At 35.9% G+C, this 15185-nt stretch overlaps 1 protein-coding gene across 2 annotated transcripts in view; it reads right to left on the minus strand.

Annotated features, from left to right (window-relative positions):
• DNAJC13 (DnaJ heat shock protein family (Hsp40) member C13) overlaps window positions 1–15185 on the minus strand; it is a 132405-nt gene that overhangs the window by 67773 nt on the left and 49447 nt on the right. For both annotated transcript variants that reach the window (XM_078432334.2, XM_060638667.3), the window contains exons 10-19: window positions 11172–11338; window positions 10988–11067; window positions 10735–10904; window positions 9777–9876; window positions 7899–8006; window positions 6885–7040; window positions 6119–6175; window positions 3959–4080; window positions 902–977; window positions 550–645 (exon numbers count right to left, since the gene is read on the minus strand). In XM_078432334.2, the coding sequence (XP_078288460.1) occupies window positions 550–645; window positions 902–977; window positions 3959–4080; window positions 6119–6175; window positions 6885–7040; window positions 7899–8006; window positions 9777–9876; window positions 10735–10904; window positions 10988–11067; window positions 11172–11338 (1132 nt within the window). The remainder of the gene's footprint in view (window positions 1–549; window positions 646–901; window positions 978–3958; window positions 4081–6118; window positions 6176–6884; window positions 7041–7898; window positions 8007–9776; window positions 9877–10734; window positions 10905–10987; window positions 11068–11171; window positions 11339–15185) is intronic.

Here is a 15185-nt window from a genome sequence, read left to right on the forward strand (position 1 = left end):
AATGGGATGAGGAAAGGAAAAGAACACATACAAGACATTATTACAACAGTGTATCTTGCAAGATGTTTAAGTAAATTTTCTCAGAGATAGCCCAACCTTAATAATAAAGATAGCTTTTGTAAGAAAAAAGTCCTACCTAAGTTAATTTTTTCACTGTTGGCCCCTTTCACCAACAACATTTATCAATCACATATTACGTGCAAAATATCACATTATACATTTGAAACTTTAAAAAAAAATCCATTCCTGAATGTGGCAATAAGCTGAGTGAAGGGAAACAAAACATACAAGATTACTACTATTCATAATATTAGACTGCGGTGACAGTTTTACAACTCTATAAATATAAAAAAAAATTACTGAATTGTATACTTATAACAAGAGAATATTATGGGATGTAAATTTTACCTTAATAAAGTGGTTAATGATACAAAAAGAGTACTATTATTCAATTCCGTGAATTCTTAGTTTATCTCTAAAAATTTTATTGTGTTTCAGAGAAGAGTGTTCTTTTCAACCTGAAAAGACACTTAGGACAATCATATTTACCATTGCTATTTTCACATTATCTCTAACATGCATGCGATCAGCATCCTTCTCAGGAACTGGATCTGAGCTGTCCAAGTATGCCAGCAAGCCTGGCGGCTAAAAGTAAACAAAAACAAAACATAAAATCCATTTGCAAAACAACCACACAAAAGAAAATTTAGCTTCCAAACTCAAATAAATACTATGATTTAAGCTATTGAGGTTAGCATTTATTATGTGACAACTTCTACAATAAACATCTTTTAAATAAAAAACAAACTAAAAAAATTCTTTAACAGTATAAATAAACTTACTCAATTAAATTTTATTGGACAAGAATGCATAAATCTTCTTGGTCATTCAACAGACTTACCAAAATGCGTTTCAACAGGTTTGTCGCAGTTACGTTATCAGCTGTCCAGAGTCCCACTAAATGTCTACTTAGCTGTCTGAAAAAAGCAGACGTTGAGAAAGGTTTGCTGCTTTATCTCAGCTAGAATAGAAAGGAATTTTTAAGAACAAAATATCATATAAGCAATATGGCTACAGGAAAAAAAAATCATTCTGATGTTAATATTTAAAGTTAGTACTTCAATGTGGAGAGGTGAATCAGATAGTAATTCAAAATGTTGCTAACGTTTTAGAATTTTCTCCAATCAAAATGCTTCCCTGATCAACTCCCTGATTTTCAATGGACCTGAACATGAAGTAGGTTCTTACCTCATTTAAAGACAGGGACAATAAATAAAGCAATTAGACTGGATGATACAATTAGTTTGCATAGTAAGTCCCAAAACAGTGATCATGTAGCATTCTGGCATTCCTTGGAAATCTCAACATGAGCAAAAGTCAGTAACTATGTTCTAATATAACCTTTTTAGCAAGGTCAGGGATAGAAAATATTTTCAGTTTTGGAGCCTAGACAAAGACTCAAAGCAGAGCAAATTATTCTACTCTTGCCACTTTAATTTTTTTACGTTTATTTTTGAGAGAGACACAGAGCACAAGTGGGGGAGGGGCAGAGAGGGACAGACACAGAATCCAAGCAGGCTCCAGGCTCTGAGCTGTCGTCAGCACAGAGCCCGACGTGAGGCTCAAACTCAGGAGCTGTGAGCTAATGACCTGAGCCAAAGTCAGACACTTAACTGACTGAGCCACCCAGGCACCCTTAATCATGCCACCTTCGAGGTAAAAACATATTTTGGTTCAAAGTGGAAATCTAAGATCCATGTTGACTTATGACTTAATCATTTATTAATCTTAACACTCATGATAACATCTGTCTCCTAATGAGGCTAAAAAGCTCCTCATAAGCAGAAAATATATTTCATGGTTGACCCTTCTGTGCTTCCGCAGGGATTCAAATTGCCATGTGCTTCAAGAATAGGCATGAAACCTGTGAGTGAAATAACCAAACCTACAGACATATGTATTTATAATAGGTTACATTCCCAGAAGAAAAAAGCTTAAAAACCCAAACTGCACTTTGTTACGTTACCAAAAGAAATGAACACCACTAAAACGTTCATTTCTGGGGCACCTGTGGGCTCAGTTAAGTGTCTGACATTTTGTTTCAGCTCAGGTTACGCATGATCTTGTGATCATGGGATCGAGTCATGTCAGGCTCTGTGCTGACAGTGTGGAGCCTGCTTGGGATTCTCTCTCTCTCTCTCTCTCTCTCTCTCTCTCTCTCTCCCCCTTTCTCTCGCCCCTTCCCTGTTCATGCTCTCTCAAAAAGAAATAAACTTAAAAAAAAAAAAAAACCTGTTCATTTCTGCGCCTATTTGGAAATTACTAATGAAGTAATTACACTTATTTTTTCCTTCACTTGCATCAGGTAGGTATCATTATCAGTGATTCCTTAAACAAGGCTTTAATCAGGGATAAACAGGATAACATTTTATAATAGCAAAGATATAATAAAAAATAAAGCAATGCAAATAACAAGTGGTATCTATATTATAAATTGATAGCTTTTCATTAGTGTAACTGATCACAGTAGGGAATGTAATTGATTAATAAGAGGAACACAAGAAGCAAACATCTAACACAGGGGTTTAATAGAATAAGACATCAAATAGTGTCTATTTTAATGAAAGATGGTATCTAGCATCGCTAAAAAGGCAATATGCCAAGGAAATAATCTTTCTTTTAGATCTTTTTGTCCTCTCAGCCCTAAAAGACTACTTTTGGGGCTAACATTTATAAGTTGAGGGATGCAGACAGCTTCTTATAATACTAACAGCAGAAAACTACTGGCAAGGGAGCATACCAAAGCATCCAATAACTGAATATAGGTGACAAAAAAGGCAAATTTATGGTATCATAAAGTAAACCTAAGTGAAAATTTATGCTATCATTTAAAAAGTCAAAAAGAACATAATCAAAAACATCTTTTTTTAAACTAATGAATCATGAGTCATAATATAGTATGCTAAGGTTATCTGAAGAGTCACACATCAGGAATCATAAAGAAAGATTAAAAGGGATGGAATTCACATGGCCTGGAATAAATGAATAGGTTTATATGCTTCCTTATATTTAAATGATTATTATAAAAAAAGAATTTGCCAAAGTGGAAACTGTTTAACTCCAATAGATTTAGAATAGGCCTACATTAGGCTGATTAGATAATGTTTTATTCTTTAAAAAACATTTTTTAATGTTTATTTTTGACAGAGAGAGAGAGAGAGAGAAACAGACAGACTGTGAGCCAGGGGAGGGGCAGAGAGAGAGGGAGACACAGAATACAAAGGAGAACTGTGAGATCATGACCTGAGCTGAAGTCAGATGCCTAACTGAAGGAGCCACCCAGGAGCCCCACTGTTTTCTTTATTCTTTTTTTTTTTTTTTTCAACGTTTATTTTATTTTTTGGGACAGAGAGAGACAGAGCATGAATGGGGGAGGGACAGAGAGAGAGGGAGACACAGAATCGGAAACAGGCTTCAGGCTCTGAGCCATCAGCCCAGAGCCTGACGCGGGGCTCGAACTCACGGACCGTGAGATCGTGACCTGGCTGAAGTCGGACGCTTAACCGACTGCGCCACCCAGGCGCCCGTTTTCTTTCTTCTTAAAGTAGAGTACCTAACCAAAGATATTTACAAATTGACATCATGGCCAGAAGGAAATACAAAGAGAAAAGGCCTGGATATGTGGTTCTAGTTCCATAAGCTTCTAGGCACTATTTTTCATATTCTACTCCCTTGACTATGGGCCCTTGACTATGGGTCCCTCCCAAGTTATCCAGGGGCAGGGACAATGATCATCTGGGCACAATCTTTCTATAAGGGAAGGAAAAGGAGAACTAGGTGAATCAAAAGATAATGAATCATTCGTGTAATCCAAATACTTATTCAGTCTGTTTTATGTAATATCTGAATCCATTTTCTAAGCAGCAAGTTAATTTACAGCAAATTAAATTTAACCTACCTATTTGTAAGCATCCTCTGATCTGAGCTTATTGTAAACATCGCAGTATGCAAGTGTCGAGGTAAGGCACCTTCACTTAGGGCAAGCTCCTGCATTTTTGTAGCAATTTCTTTGTCACCTTCCTTTGGAAAAAGGGTAAGATGATCCCTAAAGCAGCAATCTAGAACAAGCTATCCTAATTTTATAAAACTAATTTTACATCTCTAAGTAAAATTATACAGTATACAACGTAATAAAAATTTTAAATGCAACTTTACCCAAAAACAACACAGGTGATACAAGTAATTTAAAAAATATTATTTGACTGTGGTGTGAGGTTTTAAATGTTTACAAGCACATTTATCCAATAAATTATGCTTTGCTTAATTTAACATTAAAGTTAGGTTCATTCTCTGAGTATTTATCAGCCCATGAAAGGGAAATGCAACTCAGGGAAATCAGCAATTCCTACCAAAGGCATCTACAAACCAGGCTTGCTTTTATTATTAACAATACATACATTTTCATGGTGAACACAGTTATTTTTTTTTTTAAAGAATGATTGATAATTGGGGTAGTTCTTTTTATTCTTAGATTTTACTCTGCTTATATGGGCTCATTTTGGCAACAGAGTATGACAGGACAGGACTATTGATCAAAGGTAATCACAGAACTATGAATTAAGTAAGCAGTGTGATATTTAAGACAATCTGTTGAAAAGCATGAATGCTCACAATGTTAGTGAAAAAAAGTACAAGTATATAGTACAACTGAGTATGCAGTATGTATACAAATATTCACATAGTGTGAATATATATGTACATGTATCATTCTGACAGCACTATCAATACAAATATATACAGTGCATGGTTTGTATATGTACACATATAATTCTGAATACTACAGTCTGAGAGAAAACTTACCAAAATGCTAAGAGTAGTTACCTCAGGATGATAAAAATACAAACGATTTATTTGTTCCTTGAATTTTTTCTATAAACTCCAATGTTTCTTCAAAAATCATATATTGCTTTACAATCAGAAAAAATAATTTAAGATACTTGCCAGGATTTCAGTGTAAATAAAGAAGGTGTTCCTTACATAGATACCTCCAGCTCCAGTCACTGGCTATGAAACGGACATGTGTAGCTTATATTGAAGCCCTAAGTCCACATTTTGGTTATACATGGCCCTCAATAAGTATTTCTGAATGAATGGCAACATATTGGTGGATGGGGGTCAGGAACACACTTTTGTTTGGTCTCGTGGTCTTAACCGTCCTTGGCTATTGTCAGCTCTGTGAGAGATACTTACTTTGGAAACAACCCATTAACTAGAGGAAGAAAATCAGCCTTTATATACCCACTAAAAATGAAAACAACCTTTGATGTATAACACCTATATAGAATTTTTTAACATCTACTTAGAGGTATACTAGTTATGTGCATTTTATTTAGCAACATGTTATATTTATGAGTTACAATCACTGAGAGTTTTTGATAAAAGGGGCACTCTTACATTTTATCCAAACCACTACTATGACGACAAAAAAGTAAGAATTCAAAGCCACTTAAACTGATGTTATTGTAAACATCAGTATGCAAGTTGATATTCATAGCCATGATTTTGTTTACTAAAAAACACAGAAAGCTAAAGAAATTATCTTGGGGAAACAATATCTTGTGTCTGTCCAATAACATAAACTAACCTCTAGAGCTCACTTACAAATGCACTTTAGCCTGAGGAACTTATTTTTGTTACCATTCTTATTTAACACCACTTTGCTATGAACTAACTCCATTAACAGATTTCCATGTAACCTCAGTACCTAAAGATTTCAGTAGCATCAATACCATCATCTCCCATGCCCCCCAAAAAAAGAGCAAGAGAGGGAGAATGCTAACTTTTAATTCTCTTAAACAAACACAACACAAATAATATAGGAACAAGAAAGATTTATTTGCCCTAAACCCACTTACCTCAGAACTTTCAAACTCTTAGTTTAATATTGAGGATTGTTTCTGTAGTTTAAAACTAACTTCTGAATAAAGATTTAAAATTACTTTTCTTACCCAGAAAAAGTGCATGTTTCCCATAACAGGCTGAAAGGTAATTTTGTCAGCTTCAATGAAAACAGCCAATCAACATTCAAGTAAGTTTCAAATTTCCAAGCTGTTCTCACCTCTATTATTGCCTTCATAACCAATCCAGCTCCCTTGATAATTGCCATGGAAGGATGCTTTAACATGGGGAGAAAAAAGAATCACAGAATGAAAGAATTTCATTCCAACATGGCTAGCTGTTGCTTTTAAGGAGGATATACAATTTTATTCAAGGTATAAGTCATAAAATTAGTAAAGGATACATCTGAAAGTCAGATCACAGTTTGGTTAAAAATTTTAGGTATCCTTACAACATAGCTTTAAAGAAAATCAAAGCATCAGCAGGAAACAGCTGGTACTTATTTGAATAATTATACTTATTTGAATAAATATCAAATGTAATGATACTGACATTATACAAATTAATATGAAATAAAAATATAAGTATATAGAAACACATCACATATACGTAATACTGTAATATATGAAATAACAATGTTTTCAGCTCTTTATGAACAGCTCTACTAAAACTCATCCTATTATTTGGTAATTTATAAAGAAAAGGGTACTCTGGGCCTATCATAGAAAAAAATGCATTTCTCACTCCTGAGATGGAAAAGATGGGCAACAGGGTCAAAACAGTGGTCAAAAGCCATTGATAGAGCTCTACATGAAACACCAAGAAATCTGTAGAATTTAAATATCCTTAATAGGATAACATACTAGGCTGTGTTCGCTTATCAACATTATTACAGAAGCACACATCCATTATTTTAAAACCAAACTCTAAGTGGGTCTCTCTTAGAGTAGCTGTTAGCTGATAAAGAAGATAACAAACTCTCTCACCTGAAAGAGTTTGAAGAGGGTTCTTCCATTGGATGCTACCATCTCTAAGAGCATATCAAACTGCTGTCCTTCTGTTGTCTCACTATATGGAGCACAGAGGGCAAAAGTAAGGAAGTCCAAGAGTGAACTAATAACTAGGGCACCAGTCCCATGATCCTGAAACAAGTAACATATTACCATCACTTAGGGCAGAATTTCAAGCAAAACAGTAGTAACATGCTTCTGCTAGTCTATATGTTAAAAGTATTCCTCAACATGAGGTTTAAAGTTTGACTAAGGAGTATTTGTTTTACTAATGCAATAAATCCACTGCTTACCATATTTCAAAAGGAAAATAATTAAAATTTGGTCCAATTTCAAGAGAATAACCAAGACTCCTCAAACACGTATAATAAAGGTTAACATGTATAGAATTCATATAAAAAGTAATCTTTGACAAAACTTATAAAACCCTGAAAATTTGTTCCTTCGAAATGTTACAGACTGCCCATCTCCAAAACTGTTACCAGTGACTGAAGAGTAAGGATGTCACTAATTTTTAAGAGCAGCTTATTTCATAATGACATTATTAAAGAACAAAAAAACCCTGGAATATCACTGCAAAAATCTAAAGTCTTTGCAACTTACTCTTTTCAGATGAATGGATACAGTCCTAAAACAGAGTATTTTACTATTAGTGAGTGACCAAGCTGACCAAACTGTGTATGACCAACTGACCAAAGCTGGGAGCTCCAATTAAATAAAAACTGTCCAGGTCACCTGGGTGGCTGAATCAGTTAAGCGTACGACTCTTGATTTGGCTCAGGTCATGATCTCACGGTTCATGGGTTCAAGCCCCCTGCTTGGGGGCTCTCTCTCTCTCTCCCTCTCTGCCACTCCCATGCATGCACTCTCTCTCCCTCTCTCTCAAAATAAAAAAAATTAAAAAAAAAAAAACTGTCCAAACTGCACTTCTGAAATACCTTTCAATAATGTATGGTATTTCTCATTAAGACAAATTTAATTACAACTTACCACATGGGAATTAAATTTCTCTAGTAAGTTTTCCAGAAACTTCTTTGAAGAGAGAAGAGAAGCTTTGTTCAGCTGTTCTTGCCTTAAGTCATAGTCATCATGCATGGGCTATTGATTAAAAACAGTGATAATTCATGAGCAACCCATATGCTGGCATCACACGGAAGTCATTTATAGAGAGTATTCATTAAATACTAAAAAAAATTAAAAACCATAGCCTTTAAGGTTGAAGGCAGAAAGGAAACTCGTGATAAGACAAACAGGCAAACGTGATGATTTCCCCCAGGGTCTGATGAGGCTTTGCAGATAATGAATCCGAGTATCTGTAGCGAGTACTATATAAGGCACACTCTCAAAAGTCCAGGTCTCCTCCTTAAAGGCATATGACATCCATTTCTTCTCCCCCAATTTTATAATTTAAATTTGAAATGGTAAAACTTAGCATTTATTTACCTATATTTTTAAACAGCATTTAAAAGCAGGTACTAAACGAGCAGCAAATACTTCTTTGTCCCTTTGACTGGTGGAATAAAGGAGAATGGAAAACGGATTCTAACATGAAGGTTAGGAGTAAAGATCCAATCCTAACTTTGCTACTGACTACAGCTGACCTTAGGCAAGGTTAATTGCTATAACTCCAAGTTTCCCTTTCCTCAGTCATCAAGTAGGATTAATGGCACTCAGCTCACAGGACTACTATGAAGCTTAAATGAGATAATTCATGTAAGATACACAGCCAAAACCTAATATGTAATGAAAGCTCAAGGTGTTTCACACTACCACAGTTTATTTTCTAGGTATCCCACTAACTCTTTTAATGGAGTTACCCGGAGTAGTAAAGATAGTAAAATTCACTTTGAAGAATAAATGTAAGACTTTATGTAAGTGATTACTTAGGTTTATTCTATACCACTGAGCTTGCCTACAGCACTTTATATGAAACATAAAAGTCCCACTACTATATACAACATTGAAGTTAATCAGGAACTTCAAGTTACACTGAACAATTCATTGCTTCTCCTCCCAAAGAAACTGTCACCAAGTTAGACCTTTGCCCTCAGCCTTCAAATGTGCCTTCTTTAGCCCCAACCTACTCCATCTTATTTCTTACATATTTAGTCTGCCTCTAACCTTACCTCTAATGCAGTCTCCACATACCATCAATCAGCTTTCAGAGGTCCAAACCTAATGTTATACTCCGCTGCTGAAAAACCTTTCAGGTTGTTCCTTACTAAAGAATATAAATCTAGCTTCTTTGATATAAAAGGCTTTTGATAACTGTCTCTGCAATACATCTCTAACTTTAACTCCTAATCCCACATACCTCCATACATGCTTTATGACCCAGCCATTTCAATTATGTGCTTCATCCTAAACATGCCTTTGTATATGCTATCCCGTTTCTCAGGAAAGCCGCTCACAGAGGGAAAATACCTGTCTATCCTTTAAGATTGAGTTCAAGTGTAACACCTTCCAGAAAGATTGGCCTAGAATCTTTTATCTTTTCCTCACCACAAAACCAAAACTGAGTGCTGCTTTTTAGGGATCAGGTAACCTCTACTACTTTAGACTATACATACAAGCCTACCTTACTAGACTGTTAGCCATTTCAAGAAAGGAAGGAATTCTATTTCTAGTAGATAGCACAGTGCCAGTTTATAAGATATGCTAAAAAAAAAAAAACACAAAAAACACACACACACACACACACACACACACACAAAACCCACAAAAAAAAAATCACATTTATTTGAATAAATAAATGGCTATGAGAACAATCCAGGAAATCTAGGTTTGTGGAAATTTAAACCATCAATCAACTTAAGAAAAACCAGTAAAATGACATTAAGTAGATGGATTTTAAAAAATACTACTTACACACATGAGGGCACAGAGCATATCAACAGCTGCATGGATTACTCCATTGTTGCTCCTCTTGAGTGCTTTTACTACCTTCACTCCTAGACGTTCCCGAAACCTTGTGGAACAACAACAACAAAAAACCCCCAAGCATATAACAGCAGTATCAGAGCATTACTTTATCATTAAAATGTGACATAATAAGTCTTTGTAAGTTTCTACTGCATTCAGCAAGTACATATTTTATTTTGAGAGAGAAAGAGAGAGAGTGGGGAAGGGGCAGGGAGAGTATCCCAAGCAGGCTCCGTGATGTTAGCACAGAGCCTGATGCAGGGATTGATCCCACTAACCATGAAATCATGACCTGAGCCAAGCTCAAGAGTCAGATGCTCAACCAACTGAGCCACCCAGGCACCCCAGCAAGTATATATTTATTTTTTTAAGTTTATTTATTTATTTTGAGAGAGAGTGTGAGCGGGGGAGGGGCAGAGAGAGAGGGAGAGAGAGAATCTCAAGTAGGCTCTGCACTGTCAGCACATAGTCCGATGCAGGGCTTAAACTCACAAACCACCAGATCAAGACCTGAGCCTAAATCAAGAGTTGGATGCTTAACCAGCTAAACCACCCCGGTGCCCTAAGTACTTATTTTAAATTCCACTTCCAGAACACATCTACTCCCCTAAGTTTTGTTCTTTGCAGGGGGAAGATTTTTTGTTTTAACTAATTAAAACTAAAATGGATTTCACTTCCTGTTCAAATTCACTAAAATAAGAGTCAGTAATATTACAGGTATGTATGAGAACAATATCCACCCCCTTTAGTACCACTGCCCTTTCCTTTTTAATTTCTCATGATTAAAAACTACCATATCATCATATGAAAAAGTTTCAGGTTTAGACAGATATAAAGACACAAACTTGATCATTTGCTATTTTGACTTGTTCGTATACTCTATAAGAAGTTCAAAGCAACTTACTTTGGAAGCTGAGTGAAGGCCAGAAAACCAGCTTTGGAAGCTACAAGCCTCCTCACAGCCTGGAACTGACTCTCAAGTTCTGCATTTGAAGCAACAACATCTCCCTCTTGAGACAATAATGCTGTTATGGCATTATTGATCAGTTTTTCTTTGTTTTCTGAGAAGAGACCCTAGGTAAAGGAAGAATGTTTCAAAAAAGTTTCCATACCAAAAGTTAGTGACTATGAACAAATTAAAATACAATTCATCTTACATCCTGTGTTACTGCATGCAGAACTCCACTATATGAAATATTAGCGTTGAACCTGAATACAGCATCTGCAAAGTTGCCATCTGTAAGATGAAAAGGTTCAAAAAGATTTAGAGGTATGCATTCTTAACTTTTCAATTATTAAGCAGATGGACGGAAATGCAATTACACTTAAATCAATACTTACTCGGAGGTGTGGCCAAAAATCTGAGATGAAGGCTCTCTACTTCCTCATCGACAGGCATGCTGAGTAACCCCCATCGCTGACCTTTATGAGTTGGTGTCATTTTTACACAAACATCTCTGTTACCAGAGGCTCTTACTCCATCCAACAAACTTGCTAATAAGGAATCTCTAAGCAAGGTAAAAAATAAAAAAGATTTTAGGACTGATAATTAAAGGGAATTTTGACTCAGAACGCAGCACAGGCCCTTCAGCAGGTAACCTGTTCAGGGAGGGCACTCAAGTAGAAGAAGAAGCACGAAAGAAATGGGGCTTTACGAAAGAGCCTGGAGTGCCAGTGCTAGCTCTGCACTTTGCGGTCACATACCTTGTACAAGTTACTAAAGCGCTGTAAATGTAACATTTTTGTTCTAAGATTTTTAAAAACAGTTTCACTAAGATACAACTTACAAATCAAAAATTCACCCAATTAAAATGTACAGTTTAAGAATTCTTAGTAAAGGGCACCTGGGTGGCTCAGTCGTTAAGCACCTGACTTTGGCTCAGGTCATGATCTCACAGTTCATGAGTTCAAGACCCGCATCAGGTGAGCTCAAGCCCCATTCTAAGTGAGTAAAGCCCCCCTTTGGGTAAAACAGGAGTCCTGCTTTGAGTAAAACACAAGCCCCTGTGGGATTCTCTCTCTCTGCCCCTTGCTCACTTGTGCCCTTTCTCTCTAAATAAATAAATAAATAAAATCTTAGCAAGTTTTTTCAATTGTGCAACTATCCATCTGTGGCATACTTCCATCACCCCAAAAAGTTTTCATGTACCCATCTGCAAAAGACTCCTCAGCATCCAGGCAACTCCTTATTTTCTATCTCTGTAGTTTTGACTTTTCAAATAACTTCATCAAGAGAATGAAAAGGAAAGCTACAGGCTGGGAAAAAATATTTATAAAAGCCCTATCTGATAAAGGTCCATTATCCAAAATATACAAAGACCTCTTAAAAGTCAACAAGACCAAGAACTCAATTAAAAAATGATCCGAAGTCCTTAACAGACATGTACCCCACCAAAAACAATACACAGATGGCAAATAATCATATGAAAAGATACTCAACACATATGTCATCAGGGAAATGCAAACTGAAACAGCGAGATACCACCAGGCACTTACTAGAATGGCCAAAACTGAACACTGACAATACCAAATGCTGGTGAGGATATGGAGCAACAGGAACTCTCATTCACTGCTGATTGGAATATAAAATTCACAGCCACTTTTGAAAGACAGTTTGGCAGTTTCTTACAAAACTCAACATCCTCTTACCCTATGATGCAGTGATCATACTCCTTAGTATTTACACAAAGGATGAAAACTTACGTCCACACAAAACCAGCACTCGGATTTTTACAACAGCTTTAATGGAAGCAACAAGAGGTCCTTCAGTAAGCAAATGGATAAATAAACCATGGTATGTCCAGACAATGGATTATTAAGTGTTAAAAAGAAATGAGCTATCCAGGAATGAAAAGACATGGAGAAAATGAAAGAAGCCAATCTGAAAAGGCTACATACTGTACAATTCCAACTATGACACTATGGAAAAAGCAAAACTTTGGAGACAGTAAAACGATGAGTGGCTGTCAAGATTTAGGAGGGAGGGAGAGATGAAATTAGTGGAGCATTAGGATTTCCTCACCCAAAGTATTTTTACTGCTAGAGAGGATCTGTGGACATTTTTAGGGTGGTGAAAAGTCTGTATGATACTATAATAGTAGATAAATGTCATTATACATTTGTTCCAATTATACAATTGTAGGTTAGTCAATTTTAACGTATGTATCATTCTGGTAGGGGATGCTGGTAATGGGGGAGGCTCTGCCAGGAAGTATATGAGAAATCTCTGTACCTTCTGCTCAATTTTGCTATAAACCTCAAAGTGCTCTAAAAAATAGTCTCTTAAAAATGCAAATAAACAGAATAATATGTAGTGTTATGTATCTTGCTCATTTTACATAAATTTTTAAGGTTCAGTCCTTTCTATTGATGAATAGTTTTCCACCATGTAGATACTCAACATGTTTGCCTATTCATTCACCAGGTAATATATATATCAATTGTTTCTAGTCTTGGCTATTAGGAGTAATGTTATCATAAACATTCAGATACAAGTTTTTATGCAGTCATATGTTTTCATTTCTCTTGAGGTAGACACCTAAGAATAGAATCATTGGGTCATATGATAACTTTATGTTTAAGAAACTGCCAAACTATTTTTCAAAAGTTTATGACTTTATGTTCTCCCACCAGCAATGTAGGAGAATCCACATGCTTGCCGACAATCAGCATTGCCAGTTTTTTCGATATTACCCATTTTACTGTATATGTAGTGGTTTTACTTTTCCTTAATGAATCATGGTCTTTTTATGTGTTTATTTACCATTCACATATTTTCCCTGGTGAGAGGTCTATCTGAATATTTTGCCTACTTATTTTCTGGGTTTTTAATTTTTTTACTATTGAGTTAAGAGTTCTTTATATATTCTAAAAGCAAGTCTTTTGCTACCTATATGTTTTCCAAATATTTTCTCGCTGTCTGTGGCTTGCTTGTCCTTTTCTTAATGGGGTCAAAGTTTTAAATTTTAACAAAGTCTAATTAATCAGACTTTCATGAATTATGTATTTGGAACTATATCTAAAAACCTTTTCCTAGAGCACCTGGATGGTTCAGTTGGTTAAGCGTCCGACTCTTGGTTTCAGCTCAGGTCATGATCTCGTGATTTGTAAGACTGAGACCTGTATTGGGCTCTGTGCTGACAGCATGGAGCCTGGTTGGGATTTTCTCTCTCGTCTCTCTGTGCCCCTCCCCCATTTGCATGCACTTGCACTTACGCCCTCTCACTCTCAAAATAAACATTTAGAAAGAACAGAAAGAAAGAAACCTTGTCCTAATCCAAAGTCACAAACTGTTTTACTTTTTGCATATAAACTTTATTGGGAATAATGGCATCTTCTTCCTAGGGATCAGGATAAAACAATGTATGTACATAAAGCACATGACAAACTGTAAATGTTGAGATCCCTTCCCTGATTAGAACATGTGCAGTTTTTTTTCCCCCCAGAAGTTCTCTTCCTTGAATTCAGGACAGGAAAAAATACCACCCTTTTGCTTAAAATGTCATTTTTGTTGAACTTAGATCAAAAGCTTTCCAAGGTAAGAAAGAGTTACTGGTCATACTACAGGAAGTGACAGGACTTCAATAAGGCTGCATTCTGAACAGTGGCAAAATGTGCCAGAACCATTTCAACTATGCTTTAAAAACAGATTCAGTCTCAACCTTTTTAAACAGCACAAAAGAACTGCCTGGAATGTAAAAGCTGCCAATACCATGACAATGGCTTAGTATATGAAGAGAGTTCTAGTCATTCACACTAGGATAGCATTCAAATTCTTTACCTCACAGGAGTTGATGAGCTATAGCATCTCACAGCTTTTCACATCAACAGCCAAGTCACAGTGATATAAAAATAATCAGGCTCATTCCACTGGAAAATTAGTAACTAGACTAATGATACTAACTTACAAAAACCTAACTTAAAAGTGTATCTAAAGTAACTTGCTGCTGTTATTCAAACAAGTTAACAATGAAAAGTGAAAGGTGCTATTTTAAAATGCTTTATTTAAAAGCATAAGTTACAGAAATACACCTTATTTTCATCATTTCATTTAAAATCAAATCACCATTTTTATTTTTTAGAAATTTGAAAACGGGATCTTTATTTTTTTTAACATTTATTCATTTTTGAGAGATGAAGAGAGACAGAGAATGAGTGGGGGAGGGGCAGAGAGAGAGGGAGGCACAGAATCTGAAACAGGTTCCAGGCTCTGAGCTGTCAGCACAGAGCCCGACGTGGGGCTTGAACTCACGAACCATGAGATCATGACCTGAGCCGAAGTCGGACACTTAACCAACTGAGCCACCCAGGCACCCCAGTGAATGGTCATTTTATTTTATTTTTTATTTTTATTAT

This window comes from Panthera onca, chromosome C2 (assembly GCF_046562875.1).
Source record: "Panthera onca isolate mPanOnc1 chromosome C2, mPanOnc1 haplotype 2, whole genome shotgun sequence".
NCBI classification, from domain to species: Eukaryota; Metazoa; Chordata; class Mammalia; order Carnivora; family Felidae; genus Panthera; species Panthera onca.